At 34.8% G+C, this 13,176-nt stretch overlaps 1 protein-coding gene across 1 annotated transcript; it reads right to left on the bottom strand.

The window, feature by feature from the left end:
• Positions 1–5,133: 5,133 nt before the first annotated feature.
• Positions 5,134–6,780, bottom strand: LOC132558889 (medium-chain acyl-CoA ligase ACSF2, mitochondrial-like). The gene has a single exon (XM_060223507.1). The coding sequence runs from the start codon at positions 6,778–6,780 to the stop codon at positions 5,134–5,136; it is 1,647 nt and encodes a 548-aa protein (XP_060079490.1).
• Between the last annotated feature and the right edge of the window lie 6,396 nt (positions 6,781–13,176).

Raw genomic sequence — 13,176 nt, 5'->3', positions numbered from 1 at the left:
CTCCGATTGAATATTTCACTACATGCTGTTGTTTAAGCAAATCTAGTAATTTACAGCAAATAGCACCACGATTGCTACAACAACCGATGGACAGGAATTGATACGATGGATAGACGCCTTGAATCTGGTTAACAATACTGAATGCAGACGTTATGTCATGTCAGCGATCCGTGCAGGTTTGTAAACAAATCAAAGTTTATGGATATTCAAGACTGAAAAGTATTAAAATCACCAACTATTCCATTTACAACCAATAACCTTAAACTATGTAATCCTAATCTTACGATTAATAAAACCGAATTTTTGTTTTGTTCTTTTATATTATTTCTGTGTATCGGTGCTTTTAATCTGCTACCGTCGCCTTCGATACATATCTTCATCTCTTCCACAGGAGTTGAAGCTTAAATATTACAGTGAAATATACAAGTCTCAATCAGATACCTGAAAAATGAAAAACCCTTATCAAACAGTGTCCATTCCCGTTTACAAGCAAGAGAAATAATCGTAATAGCAAGAAATACACTTACATACTTTGTTGTGTTTCTTACTGTAAAGATTTACTAGTATTATACTTGACTATAGTTGAAAGGATAAATGTTGATAATACTGGAGTATAGTTCAGTGAAGCAGTATTACCTTTTTCATTTTAAATTGAAACAGGTCAATACTGATTATTCTTTTCATTTTCTGTACTGGTCGTCAGCGGGATTCATCTTTTTTGCGGTGACATAACAATGTCATGATTTATACAACTTTTTCAATTGATTTTAAATCCTATTTGACGTTTGAAATTTTAGCTATCAATGCGTCGGATCCTTATTCAACTATCTACGTAGCCACTGACGGAGAGGCAAAAGATGAAAGTATGCTTAGCACTGTAATACAAGAAGCGAACGCAAAGCATATCCATTTGCAGTTCCTAATGACAGGAAGTTGTCCTGATTCGGGTCGACACCAGAGGGGTAAGGAGACATAACTCTAAACATGCAACATTCTAGTGAAACCATTTGCTGCATTTTGTAAATCCAGCCTCTGAATAAACATTTTCAAATAATATTCTTAATATTTTCGTGAATGAGTGATATTCTGTGTTATTACCGATATTAACTTTTCCTGTTACCTTCACTTTTCATTGTAATGGTATCGGATAACACTTTGATAAGAAAGACAGATTGAGAATTTCTAAATTTCATAAAAGTGTAATTCTACAATCTCATAGTTTTATGCAACAAAAATGACGAAAAGGTTTGAAAAGTCAATAATTCGCATATTGGACATTATTTTAATTCACTTTCTTTCAAACTTATATGCTTTGATAGATAAATATTATCCGATATATTTTATGATAAATAGACTGGGTTAGGGTGTTTTTTTTATTTTTGCGATTATGATTCGAAAACCTGTCTTTCCATGACAACCAAACGGCAGTATTTGTTATGAGACCTTTGGCACTAAAGGAAGTACCCCGTTGTTTTCAGACATGGTAGAAAGACAAAAGATCAGTCATTCGGCCTTCGACGACCTTGTAGCCAGTACGAGAGGAAACCTTCAACCGAACACGCCGTAGTGATGGCAAATTTGTTCATGTTTTCTTTTTCGTTAAAGTTATAATTTGTTCACAATGTATATGGTAAATTTTGACAGTGTTGATAATTAAATAAAATTAACGCTTTTGAAAATGGAAAATTGATAAGAGAAAGAAAAATAGAGTACGATCATTGACTATAACAACATACTATGTCAGCATTTAATGTATGTTTATTTGCTTCGAGTTTTACAATCCAACAACAGCAAGTGCTTATATCAATTGTTAATTGTGTAGAATAGGCATTGATAGCGTTGTATTCATCAAAATGTTAAGGAGCTGTCTTTGTATGCTTTAACTAAAAAATCTGAATCTGAAGCGTGTTAAGATGATTTTGATTTCAATACAATAAGTATAGCACATTGCCATGGACCTAATATCTGTAAATGTAGACGCTGTCATTGCAAGAAGCAGGAACATAACAACAACTGATTCAATGGAGAAATTATCCAAGTCTAAACTTGATAGCTTCTTCAACATAATTTTTAATTAGGTTTATTTTCTTTTATTATTTAAAATTACCATGGACGAAATATTATACGTCCCTGGGAAAAATATATATCAACTTCAAAAATTGAAAGCATATAATGCATACTTGAATAGTTTGAATTTGTCGATAAATATTTGATAAATGATAATGGCAAGGATTTGTTATCAGACAGCATCATCATATAAGGGAATATGCACATTTTGATGTTTAGTATTGTTATATCCATACAATGTTATTTAAATTGTGATTATCAAAACGATGTTACTTACACCAACATAACGATAAAAAATAGGTATAACGTAATATAACAAGAAACCAAGCTTGACATGATTTATTTAGCGATTAATTGAAGACACTACCTGTCAATAAGCTTAAGTTACACTTAAACATGATAACATTAACTATGTTGATTTTTCGAAACGTTTACGTCATAATAATCAAGATAATGATTGGAAAAGTGATATAACATCAAATCGACAACCTTAGACATTTTGTTGAACGGAAGATGACGATCAAGTCATGGATATTGTAAAAACCAAGAAAACGTTACACAGATACTCCTGAAAAAGTAGAAGGAGAATAAGACCAGATGTTCCGGAACAGTAAGTGTATGTGTTTTCATTGATGACACCCGATATATAAACCTTAGTAAATTTTTATAAGTATTGTGAAAATGAAAAAAAGTAAAAATCGAAATTGTCAACAACCCGAGAAACAGGTCACATATTCCTGATTCACAGGATGAAGAGTATGTCGGGAGAGTCGCCGGGGTATGAGGAGAATAATCACGTGTTTTACAAAAAATAACCCAAACAAGATCCAGATATATTTCATAAAAGGCTCTTTTCCAAAGGAACAAATAAGATACATTCTACCATGAATTTGTGACGATGACGTCTCTGACAGAACGTTCTGTCTTTTATAACCTCCACTCTTGTTTGCTTGTATAAGTATTTTAGCATCATTTACAAATTATCAATTATTAATTACTGACTTAAAAGCAAGAACAATGCATTTTATGACGTATGTTTCAGGATCTATATTATATGTAAGGCTCTGCTTCCCAAAACACAAGGAAGGGAAGTGTACTCACGACACAAGGGTGAATAGCATATTTTAATTAAAGAAAGCAGAGTTTAATGTAGTAGAGCAAAACAATGAATTAAACTTCAACTTACAGCTATGTCGTCCTAAACTTTGAAGCCTAGGGCGATTGCGGAAAATCCATTGTGATCGAAAGAAAATTCAATTTCTAGAAGGGGAGGTTCAATAGCCCAATAATTTCGCCTTTTTTCATATTTCATGTAATTTTAGCACAATGTCAATTGCATTTGTATGTTCAAAACATTTTTTAACGTAAAAATACTTTTTGTTGTTTAAAGCCTCAATAAAAGTGGGTCTCACTAAAAATACAAACCGACGGTCAGCGAAGTTCAGAAGGTCATCACGAAAACACGCATCGTGACCAACCTGCATACTAGATATACAGGTAATGTTTGATGTTGAACGTGTGTAAAATACAGGTGTTCAGTCATTCGTGGGCTCCCTGTGCTGTTGAATAGGGCGTATACATGGTTTAATTAAATAGTGACCTCTCGGGGAAATGACTAAATGATTTTTCAACTTCGGTTCTGCAAAGATCCTTAATGAAGGCATGCTTACGACTACGCTATATATGTACAGAAATAGTCTTCAATTAACATCACACAATTATCTTGTGTATTACAAAAATGTACGAATATTTCCATAATTATCAAAATTGATAGAGAAAATAGTCCTCAAAAAGTTTAAAAAGTCACTATACTCTATTTATGAAAGTTACTTCGAGCTATCTATCTTCTTCATGCCCAAGTAATATTTTGTGTATATCTCACTAGTAATATACCCTGGAGCTCTCTTCTTTGGCGGTCAGATATTAATTGTGACATCATAATATGGACAATAATTTTACGTCATGAATTTAAACTGACACTACAAAATGACTGTTTCTTGTTAATTTTGTAGTGTACATTTTGACTATAAAACCTATGAAAATATAACTTTTTCTGAGTAAGTGACAAAAGCGTCTTAAGTCTGTATGACCTCCATTAGAGTTGTTATAGAACTTAGCAAGGCTCGTAAAAAGGAAAAAGACTCAGTTTCACAAGTAGATAAATTTCTTAATATTACTGTTCATAATAGGGCTAATTTACGAGCGTTTTAGTTCAGATGAATTTTTCCTGGTCATATGAATAAAATATTGACTGTTGATAATTAGCAAGTGTGTTACAGGATGACAGTATTTATTTGTAATGAAGTTATCGCTGAAATATTCAAACTTTCATTATGACATAGATTTAATGAAAAGCCTTTCATATTTCTAGCCGCATTCTCTATTTTTTCTCTACTTTTCGGACAAAGGGATGTTGGATACAAAACACAAAGTTCAATGTACAATACATTCGTTTATTTTAGGGAATTCCTCATATCAAGCCACATTATTGTATTTGTTGAGAAATGTGACATCGATGATAGACAAAATCATACAAGAATTATATAAAGAACTAAGCTTCATATCACTTATTATATACAGAAATGAAAATTCCGTATAATGTACACTTATCTATTCCAGTTACTTCAGATCAATGTCTCATTTTCAGGTACCGTAATTAACATATCGATTTTATAGAGGCATGTAATAATGCTCGCGTAGACTTAATGAAATTAATCGTCGCCTATGAATTGTGTATGTCATGAATGTTATGATTTGTAAGCCCTGCTTCAGGCCCGGGAACAGAGTTGCTTTAAACACAACAAAAAATCCTGTCCAAGCTGACGAATGTACAACAAACATATCGATCTAAACAAAATGATTGTAAATGTTATGAATTTCGATCGGTTAAAACAATCTGATTGTACAGATTTAGAGCCGAGATATATCGATGAAATAAACTAACTGTCCTCGGTTGATGCTTTAATATTACTCCCGTCTAGGTAAGATCTGCATATAACATAGAGCTGATGATTGGTTAAGTGTTTGTGTACACATGCATTATGCCTATTTAGGAGTCTCGGGTAATTACCAACCTGCGAGATTAAGTCTTTTCATGGCTTGCTTTCGGAGAAGAACTTTGTCGGTCTTTCCATTACTAAGGCTAGGGAACGAATCAAACCTAAGAAAGTAGGAAGGTGTGTTACCTAACACGTTGTCACCAAGAATCACTCGACATTTCTTGTCCAGGTCAACTTCTGTTGTATTCAAATAATCCTTCAGTACGTAACAGGCGCATACTTCCTCAAAGAGTCTTGCATCCGGTACCGGAATCACCACAACCTCTCGTATTTCCGGAAATGTCGACATCGCTGCTTCTACAATGCTAGCTAAAACCTTCAAACCACCACGCTTTATGACGTCATTGGATTTACCTTTCAAAAACAACTTGCCTTCCGTTGTGATAATTCCGATATCGCCACTTCGAAACCAGTCGTGGTCAGTAAAAGACGCTATGTTCAGGTCTCGGGCATTGCGGTAGGACTTCAACGTAAATGCAGATCTTACAAGGATTTCACCCAAAAGTCCTCTATTGAGGATTTGTTTTTTGTCACCGATGACCTTGACCTCGTAGCCCGGTAAAAGCGATCCGACATGCCCTTCTTCTATTTCCGGTGCCATCTCGATATAAGATACAACGGCGGTCTCAGTTGTACCGTAGCCCATAATCAACTTCTCTGTACATTTACCACAGACTTCAGTGACATGACTGCCAATACGTTGTCCACCGGTAGCGATGGTGTACAGCTTGTAGCCTGTTTTGGTGATAGTGTCGAGATTTGCAAGGATATCGAATATTGCGTAAGGAAGTAGCATAGCACTCGTACACTGTTCGGCCATGATGATATCCCAAATCTTCAAAATGTTTCCTGTCTTCATACCTATTGCAGTGTTCATAAACACTCGTGTGTTGCCATTAAGGATACTGAACAGAGGCGAACCTGCAAACCAAGAAAATGGTCGATCATTGTAGCATTTCCCATATGGTGGGTTTCCCGCTGTTGCAAAAAAAGATAAGTAGGAAGCGTTGGTGATTGCGAAATGTGTGTACTCGACCATTTTAGGAAAGCCGGTGGAGCCAGAGGTGGTAAATATCAAAGCGATACTCTCTGGTTGTATCCTTGGAAGGTAAACCTCTTTTTCGGCATCATTCAGAACAATATCATCCAATGAAAGCAGAGATGACGGTAACGATTTCCTCAGTAGCAAAGCTACCATTATATCCTTTATGGATCCCTCGGTACCAAAGTGGGCTTCCATATCAGATACATAGTCTTCGTCCGACTCAGGGTCAATCAAAACAGCGTTACATTTGGTAGATTTTAGAAGTTTTAACGTCTCAGAGAACAACTCCGATGTTTTGTGAATCTGAACAGAGACAGCCCCTGCCATGAGGATTGCAAACTCGCCAATAATCCACTCTATCGAGTTTGGCCCAGTGATGGCTACGCTATCTCCTGGTCTGATCCCTTTAGCTATAAGGTATTTGGCTATGTCTGTGGACCTGTTAAGCAGGTCAGCATTAGTTAGCGACCTTCTTCCGCCACCCACAGATCGTTCGACACATATTTCGTTTTCAGGAGCCTCATTTGTCTTATCTTTAAACACGTCAATGATAGAAAGGTATCGAAATTGGTCAGGATTCGGAAAGGACAAGTAGCTCAGGTCTGCCATCGTTATCACGCAAGCTGTTCTTGTCACTGTGATATAATAAGATAATAATGTATAACAAAAATTGGACAAAAGAATCACGACTGAACAACAATTTCCGAAAACAAAAAATCAGGTACGGTGTTGGCAGATAGTGAGTTAATTTTAGTATATGTCGTTTCCTCCTCCTATCTTATTAGTGAAGCATATGGCTTAAGCGACAAAGGAAGAAAATCATATCTAGTGATATGTTTTTTGATTCTATATATATTATATATAACAACCGTGTATTAAAAAAATTCATATACGAAAGTGCACCATACCTAGAGTTTACAAACAACGCACGTGTGACTAGGCTTGGTACAGTTCAATATAAATTTGATCAGATACGGCAGAACTTAACAAGGAGTCAAACTGCATCACACAGCTGTTGTGACCTTCTAGACTCGTCAGTGATGCCAAGGTCCTAAATTTTGAAACCTATGAGTCGACAGAGAAAATACAAAGTGATCTAAGAAAAGTTAAAATAAAAAGACTAAATGAAGATTCATATTGACATGATAAAAAATAGATATACTAAAAGCGATAACAGTTGACAGTTGTGGTTTTCCTAATTAAACACTAGAGATAGGGAGAGTATTGAACGTGAAGCAATATTTAGAAAAGGGAAAACAATCATGGGGCAGATGATTCTGTAAGAAGAAATTCAGAAGTACCACCTTTCAAAAGTATATTAGTAAACGTTCATGTCTTCAAAGACAACTTTAATTTTCTTAATGTATAGGAATGAATATTAATAAAAAAAGAAGCCGAAGTCTTCTTTGATGATGTTATGTGGCATAACGACAAAATTATTTTAATTTAAAACAAAAAAATGCGACTTATTAAGTCATAATTGGACATTGTATTCATAAAAATGAAATGGAAATGTTTTAATATAGAGTTCTTTGAATGTGAATATAGCTGCGGTCAATTTGATTTTCATGCAATTCAATAATTATGTTTTGAAGATGTATTTACGTAAGAAATAAGCTATCTTTTCAAATATAAAATTCACATCATTTCGTGTATAATTTATCGCTGTTGCTGTTTAGTCTTGGTTTGAATACTTTTAAATGTGAATAAAAGTTTGTCAAGGGAAGAGATCATCACTTTAAGCTGATTTTACTTAATGCGTTCCGTATATTGTTCAAATAGGAATATTAATCAATCGATTATTTAAATTTATCACGGATGTAGTCACACATTGCACATTTTGTGTGATGCAATCGCACATTGCCGCTTTGTATCCCACATTTCGGTCGATGAACGGACGCAGTCTCGCGATAAGCGATGTTTTGTCAACAACTAAATCTTGTACTCTTCTTGTGCACGATCTATTAATATGAAAAGTAATGGGGGTGTGGGGGGTTGGGGGGGGGGGTTGTGTGACGACATTTATTAATCATCTTTCGCCAATGGGCAATGGTCGGTAAAATTTAATTAGGGGGGTGGGGGAGATGTAGACTTGAATATTGAATAAAATTTATTGAGAGATTCATGGTGTATCTTGTTTACAAGCCCTGTATTGCAAAATTCGTCAAAGGGGACCTTCACACTTTTGATGTGACCGATAAACTTAAACATCATATCGAGTGTAGAAGGTGATGGTATGTTGGTATATAAATACTTTATATAATTAGGGATTTATGAGACACTAAATCTGTTTCGAAGGTTTTCAGGTATTAACATCGACCTTTAACCTTGATTGATAATTAATGAACTCTGATGTTGAACACTATGATATATGAATATAATTAAAATCTGTTCAGAGGTCCTTAACTTGTAAACAAAGTTAGCATACACTGATACACAGACAAGTAGAACACTCTATGCAATCCCCTTAACCAAAAGCGTGGAATGATAGTATAAATTTCTTTGTAATGAAGATAACACATCAAAAGTAAAGAACATGAGAATGGAATGGAACAGTTTCAGGAAAAATAACGTGCATGTTAAATATATATATGTTTTCGAAATAGAAGCGTAGTCAGTGTCATTAAATCCAAGATTTCAGCATTAATTTACATAAAATACATACATGTTTGGAAAATATGCAGAGTGTCGATATTCATTTTCCAAAAATAAGTACAAGCAATTAAACGAATTTCTCAAACACAACGCAGTAAGAATAAATTTGACAAAGGATAGATTTAGTTAAATTTGGTTAATATTTTACTTACCTGGTTAGTAACCTTACTAAGCCAGACATCAATATACATTCTGTGGTGCGTTAAATTCTATTACTTTGGATATTGCAATAAACCTGACTACGCATACAACTAACGTGTAGTATCATTTATCAGTTTTATTTAGAAACGAACAATATTCAATGGACATCATGTACGGAAGAAAATTTTAATGTGGAGGCACGTGTTAGTCAATGGCGTAATTCAGTTAGAGGTTAAAGTGTTTCTGTTGTCAGTCTATTTTATTTTTTTTAAATTTCTGATTACCGAGTGACGATAAAATGACACCATAATCTAAATGTAAGAGGGTTCAGAGGGAATGGGATCAGAGGGAATGTGATCAGTGGGGAGGGGGTCAGAGGGGAAGGGATCAGAGGGAATGGGGTTCAGAGGGGAGGGGATCAGAGGGGGGATAAGAGGGAAGGGGATCAGAGGGAATGGGATCAGAGGGGAGGGGATCAGAGGGAATGTGATCAGCGGGGAGGGGGTTCAGAGAGAATGGGATCAGAGGGAATGTGAACTATTGATGTGTTCCTAAGGTGAAAATACTTACCTCTTCTGATGTGGTGGTGATGAAGGCATGACAGAACTGGATATTGATGTGTCCCTTCGGTTCTCTAGCCAGGAAGGAAAACTGACAGTGGCCTGGGTCACATGTTGCATAGGAAATTCGCTTCAGGGCATGGGCCATGTACACACTCTGGAAAGGGAAAGGAAAAGGTAAATGATTGTTTACATTTTGGAAAGGTCAAGGTCACATGTGATGTCTACAAATCATATCAAGGTCACACATATTTACTCTAAAATATCAGATATACTTAAATCACATTATATGAGTACTCTAAAGAGATCAAGGTCTCACAATGATATGATACAATCTGACCACACTGTGTTCGAAAAGTTAGCAAATGACCCATTTTTAATGCAAACATCGTGACATTTTATTCTGTGACGAAATTGAAAAATAGAAGAAAAATGCTCTTCACAAACCAGGTTACTGTGTAGAACAAGGATCAGCTTGGCACAAACCTGTTTTATAAACGAAAGAGAGTTCATTGATGGTGTTACTTTTTCTTATTGATGACAACTGCGGGAGTAGAAGTCAAAATAATTAAACTTTGCGAACCTTAAAAGTATTCATAAAACCTAATTTTCATGTCATTGTTTTTTGTCAGCTGATGTCGTATCAGTTGTGAAAATATAGATGGATATCGTTTAATCTCATTAGTCTGACCGCCTTATATGTGTTGGTAAATGTATTCACGTAGAGAAATTTCTCCTTCAAATTTGAACAAAAAACTTTTTGAAAGTTTAAGAGCGATACACATTGTATTGCAAACAAGGAAAGACCACGAAACTAGATCATTGTGACGTCAGTGTCATGCGACTTGCAGATAATCAATTCATTTACCTGGTGGTAACGGCCACTTTGAAAGTCTGAGAATAGGTAGCGGGGTAATCTAGAACATTCGATTAACTTTTTATACATATGTCCAACTCAATAAAACATCTGGTTTTGTCTAAACCAAAAATAACACTATGATAAAAAAGATAAATAGTGTTTTGAAAACAAAATAAATTACAGATAAACAACCTATAAAATAAATCGTTTTGTGTCCTTCTACAATATCTATCAAAAAGGTGATCAGCGAATTAAGAATGTTAATATACATGTTTTTAAATGTGGTAGTTTAGTGAGAAACCCAGGATGTTGTTGATAATCAATATGTCGTTATTGATCGATAAATTAAATACCACCTGCAGTAAATTTTATTACTCATGTAAAATTTACAAGTCATTTATTTCACAGGTGATGTAATGACTGCCTACGTGAAACTGGTAAGGTCTGGTAGACCTTAATCAGTGTATACGTTCTTAGTGATGTGGTTATGTAGGATATTTCGTTATGGCTATCAGGTAATGAGAGTTCAGAATTGTTGTCCATATTTGACCTCGTCATTCTTATACACATTCTTTATACAAACTTTCCTCTTGAGCAGACATAAAGCCTCAAGCACGAACTTAAACGATCCTGTGCTATGTCGTTGTGCTGAAATGTTTACTTTGATATGTCAATATCATTTCTCACCCACGAGAGATAACTAAATCAAGGAGCTACCGGAACAGTCGTCGCTGTACGACAGCAATTGTTAGAAACACTTCCATCTATTCGGTAATTAATTCACATCATTCGTGTTCAATTCAGGGGGTTGTTAATTATTATCGGTAAAAATGTGAATATCAGAAAACCAACTTAATTGTTTGCTCAATTGCTATCATATACATAATGTTTTGGTTTTTACCACAAACTGTGGTGTTCCTTGCCATTGTAAACCCTTTTGTTTCGGATCCGGTAAAGATCTTAACCAGGAAAATTAAATGTTATCCACCGACAGCGATAGTGACTTGCAACAGTAAAAGCCTTTGCTATGCTTTTTGCAATCAGTTTAGTTTGGTTTATGATCTTTAACTTCGTATCAACAGCAATTGTCATTTAAGGGCAGTGTATCTTGTGTGGGATTTGCATGCGTTTGGTGTGTGTAAGGGGATGTGTATGTGTTATGGGAGACTGTGATATGGTTACCTTTGCTTTTGCTTCCTGTAGAAGACAACACGCATAAGGCCCACTCAGTCAAATCGTACTGACAACTCTCCACTCCTAAAATGGTAAGCGTTAAGTAGATGTAACTTGTAACGGACGGAGGATATAATTCAAAGTCATCTACAGATGGGCAAACGCTCAACTATTCGCAACAAAATGTAGGCATTACCCAGGGAGACTTTAGGGAGGAGAAAGTTGTTCAAAAAGAGAAAACTTTAAATCCAAAATTAAATACGAATCATGCAAGTGAGACTATAGGCAAAATTCTCGTAACACAAAATATGTAATATTCAACTCTGAAACAATGTCCGTGTTCAATAATATATTATTGAATTTATTTAGTCAGAAATCTATACTTTATGTTATTTACCATCGCATTTGCAGAGTTGCTATATTCAATAATACAAGTAAGTACGTTTTAAAGACATTCTAGGTGTATCATCTCTACACATTTACAGATATTCTGGCCATGCTGCTGAAGCGTCTGGGTGAGGGAGCGTTAATAAATTGCACAAAAAAATCATTCAATCATATCCATTCGGATTGTACATTAAAATGTATATACAACACTCTTGTTTGTCCTCTACGTTCCTTGATATCGTCTCCTTGACACCTTTTTCTGTCACATGGACCTTAATCACCAAACAAATGAATCATTGAATGGTAGCTTAAGGTATCATATTAACTCAACTTTGAAAGGGTGTGAACTGATATTTGTCTGATGATATAAAAGCTTTTGTTGTAGTATTTGATAAAGATTAAGTTGAAATGTTTCAGATAAGAACATCACTTGTTTCTATTACTAACAAAATCACATTTTTGTTACTTCTAGGGGATAAATATATATAGTGATTTCACTTTCCTTTGATAACAAACATCCTACCACATGTCACAGATCACGGGTCCTACCAAATAATCGATCGATAAATCTTGTAACTAGAATCGATTCTTGCTCAAATGGTCAGATTTTGAATGTTACTGACCGAATTCGTGTTAAAAGAAATCTTTAATTAAGAATACATACATTGATGCAAGAGATATGGGGCAAAACATTGGTTGAGATCTCATTATTAAATCCTGAGGAATTAAATTTCTATATAAATCGTCCCTAATTGAAACTAATTGAATTTTCAGCGTAACGATTTGGTTGTCCTTCCTATTCTAAAAGGACATTTTTTAGGATCGCATGGAATCTTTATTTATTAGCAAATATGCATTAAATAGCACTACATCAAACTTAAGACGGATCTGTTCCTCTTTGCATAAGATGAGTCAGGAAATAATATTTAGAAATACTGATAATTTTTGTCAATCAGAAATAACGTTGTGTATTGGTTTGAAAAACAAACAAAATTAAAAATATAATACATGGTGATAATAAAAAGAGGAAATAAACAAAAAAATCGATACAAATTTAAACCTCGCACTAATCCCATTCCGGACAGGAGCCACAAAGAAATTCTTGTGCTGTAAGGTTGCAGCTCGTTTGTCAAACAACGAATCTAAAGTCAATAAGGGTGTTAACCATTAGATGTAAGAAGGAAGTTCATGCATGTACTTCTTGGAAGGCTATCTCTTTCGGTATTTATA

The sequence above is a fragment of the Ylistrum balloti genome, unplaced genomic scaffold (assembly GCF_031769215.1).
Source record: "Ylistrum balloti isolate Yb309-2 unplaced genomic scaffold, AGI_CSIRO_Ybal_v1 Utg370838, whole genome shotgun sequence".
NCBI classification, from domain to species: Eukaryota; Metazoa; Mollusca; class Bivalvia; order Pectinida; family Pectinidae; genus Ylistrum; species Ylistrum balloti.
The sequence above is the reverse complement of the archived record's forward strand: the minus strand, read 5'-3'. Positions and strand labels throughout refer to the sequence as shown.